Raw genomic sequence first — 2769 nt, 5'->3', positions numbered from 1 at the left:
CGCTGCCACACCCCTCCAGAGGTAGGCTGCTGATGTGATTGGTCAAACAGAGGACCCCCCTCGTCCGTACACCTAACCCACATTCAGCAGAACACTGAGACACAAAAGTAAATACCTTGTTATATTTTTCAGCCTCTAGGCTTGTAACGTGGAAAATACGCACAGGTACGAGTACTTCGTTTGATTTATACATATGTGTTTTTGATATTTACATAGAACAATTGTATTATCAACATTCTTTTTTAAATTGTTTTTAAAATTAAAAATGTATTTTTCACTGCAACTCATGAAGACTTCCTGTTTTTTTTTTCTTATTGAGTTCAACACTTACCCTGTTGCCCCACTCAGTGTAAAACCAGCTCTTGGCACATGCCCCCATGTCACAGTTCTCCACATCCGTGGGCCGCAGACTCATGTTGCACTCCTCATCTGGGACAAAGTCACCCACGTTGCTGACACAGCGTACCTCTCTTGACCTCTGACCTAGCCCACATGGCACAGAGCACTAAAGAGACACAGGTCAAATGATGACTATTGTGCTGCAAAAGGTCAGGAAAAAAAACTTTTAAGGCTGACGGAGTACAAATCTCCATCATGGAACTGAACTTGGAACTGATACTCACGGCGCTCCATTCCGTGCGGATCTGCCACTCGCTGCAGATCTTCAGCTGGCAGGTGCTGGCGGTTTCTGGCTTCTCCAGGTGTCGGCAGTGGCTCGTGTGGACATTGAGTGTGCGGTTAGCGTAAACCTGCCGACACAGGACCTGTCGGTGCTGCATTCCCAGGCCACAGGTTTTACTGCACTCTGACCACTCTCCAATATCCCAGCTGCCGGGAGACAACATGCAACAGATTTGGTCTTTTTAGAGATAAAATTCATTAAAAGTTGTGTTTAATAACAGTGCTGCTCAAATTAACATATTAACCAAAATATTTGAAAATTGTGAAGTTAATTATATTGAATTCAAATGCACATTATTCACATGTTAACACTGTTAACAAAAAATGACAGTTTCTTTCTGCTCTAATCTAATGTTTCCCAACAATTTTATTTTTCCCAACAAAAATGTTACAAAATTTACACTTAATGAAATACAATTATCTTCTTCTCACAATTTACTTACTCTGTGATACTTGGGCCTGTTTAGAAGGAAGGTATCCCTAATATGCCTGCAGGAAGATACCTGGGCCTGTTTAGAAAGAAGGTATCCCTAATATGCCTGCAGGAATTGAAGAAAGACGCACACAAGATCTTCTGTACTGTAAGTAACTCTCTCTCATTTCTGCTACCACCAAATTATTTGTCTTAAGCAAATTAGAGTTTCCTGACTAATTATATTAAATTAAAAGCTGAATTTTGAGTTATACTTTTGAATTTCTACTTGAAATTTTTCCATATTAATAATTCCATCTATAGGATTAGTCACAAATAAAAGCATAAGTGTACCTGCTGGTATTTGTCTGACTGTTTCAGCAATTTATAGAAGTTTTTTTTTTCAAATTTAAGAATGTTAATTTTTAATCAGAATTAATTGTGGTTAATTAAATGCTACTCCCTGATTGTTAAAAAAAAATTGAAAAATACTTTTAAAAAAAGTGATTATGACTTATGTAATATATCATAATATTACATAATATATTATATATCAAGTATATAACTTGAGTCAAATGTCATTGCAACTTGTTTATAATCAGGAATTGCCTGACATACGAGTTTGGCTTACCAAAGTTTTTTAATTGGGCTAAAAAATAATGTATATATGAATGGATTTTTTCAGATTTACTATAAGAGTAAATTAAAAATCTCTTACAATGCCGGACAGGGCTGCAGGTTACAGGCCTCTTCCTGTGGAGTCGGTTTGCTGCTGCTGTCACACATGGCATCTGACACCTGGACATGGGTCAGTCGATGGACACACTGAAAGTTGGGATATCGAAATCCTAAAAAAAAAAAAAAATCAAGCACACATTATCCACTGACCAAAATATCAGTAAATATACAATATATGTGTATATGTTATATAACTGTCTACTATTTTTGTACCAGTGTTACCATGGGCATAATGTCAGTTCAAAATATAAAAAAGACTTGTGCTTATGATCTACAGGTGTCTGTATATTCTTTGTGATTAGTTATAAAAAACAGTTAACTTTCTAAGCTTTTCTGGACCTGAACTATATTAATTTGACACAAATTATGATTTCCTACCTTTGCCACAGGAGGCGCTGCACTCAGTGACACCAGTCATTTTCCAGTTGAAGTCTCTGTCACGTCTGGCTGGTGGCACATTAGGTACCTGGTTGTCTGGAAGGGGAGAAGGGATTCTGTCACCACTGGCTGTGCCAAAGTTCTCCTGGTGAGTGCTGCTCTGATGATGGCCGTGCCCCCCCTGCTCTGTCACAGTGTTTCCTAAAATGTACAAACAGGTGATGTATTGTTTAATACTGTTTAAGACTTTTGTGAAAAAAAGAGATTTCAAAATTAAAAAAAGGCTTAATAATATATTAAAACATTTATGAAAAGTCTTTTCCTGCATGTTTCTCATGTTTCTCATCATCAAATTATTTGTATGAAAATATCTGTCAAAATGTGAACTTTTTGTGTGAGGATTTTGTTTTTTGAAATTTTTCTGTACAAATTTTTTTGTCAAAATGTCAATTTATTTAGGTCATTTTTGGTCAAAAACTAAGAAATTTTGACAAAATGTTTTGTAAATTTTTTTTTATTGTATATTTGCCTTGGCATATTTTAGGCCATAATCTTGCATT

General features: G+C 36.2%; 1 protein-coding gene and 2 long non-coding RNA genes across 3 annotated transcripts in view; 2 read left to right on the top strand and 1 right to left on the bottom strand.

Annotated features, from left to right (window-relative positions):
- Nucleotides 1-302, top strand: part of LOC112487029 (uncharacterized) — a 6893-nt gene extending 6591 nt beyond the window's left edge. Inside the window, exon 5 of the long non-coding RNA XR_003049735.1 lies at nucleotides 22-302. This is a non-coding gene — a long non-coding RNA (uncharacterized LOC112487029). The remainder of the gene's footprint in view (nucleotides 1-21) is intronic.
- thsd4 (thrombospondin type 1 domain containing 4) overlaps nucleotides 1-2769 on the bottom strand; it is a 41969-nt gene that overhangs the window by 3479 nt on the left and 35721 nt on the right. The window contains exons 12-13 of the mRNA XM_025055674.1: nucleotides 2210-2410; nucleotides 1812-1941 (exon numbers count right to left, since the gene is read on the bottom strand). Coding sequence (XP_024911442.1) covers nucleotides 1812-1941; nucleotides 2210-2410 — 331 coding nt within the window. The remainder of the gene's footprint in view (nucleotides 1-1811; nucleotides 1942-2209; nucleotides 2411-2769) is intronic.
- On the top strand, nucleotides 1826-2526 carry LOC112487030 (uncharacterized). Its single transcript, XR_003049736.1, has 2 exons — nucleotides 1826-1901; nucleotides 2221-2526. It is a non-coding gene; the product is annotated as an uncharacterized LOC112487030 (long non-coding RNA).

Source organism: Cynoglossus semilaevis, chromosome 5 (genome assembly GCF_000523025.1).
Source record: "Cynoglossus semilaevis isolate Cse_v1.0 chromosome 5, Cse_v1.0, whole genome shotgun sequence".
Lineage (NCBI taxonomy): Eukaryota > Metazoa > Chordata > Actinopteri > Pleuronectiformes > Cynoglossidae > Cynoglossus > Cynoglossus semilaevis.
The sequence above is the reverse complement of the archived record's forward strand: the minus strand, read 5'-3'. Positions and strand labels throughout refer to the sequence as shown.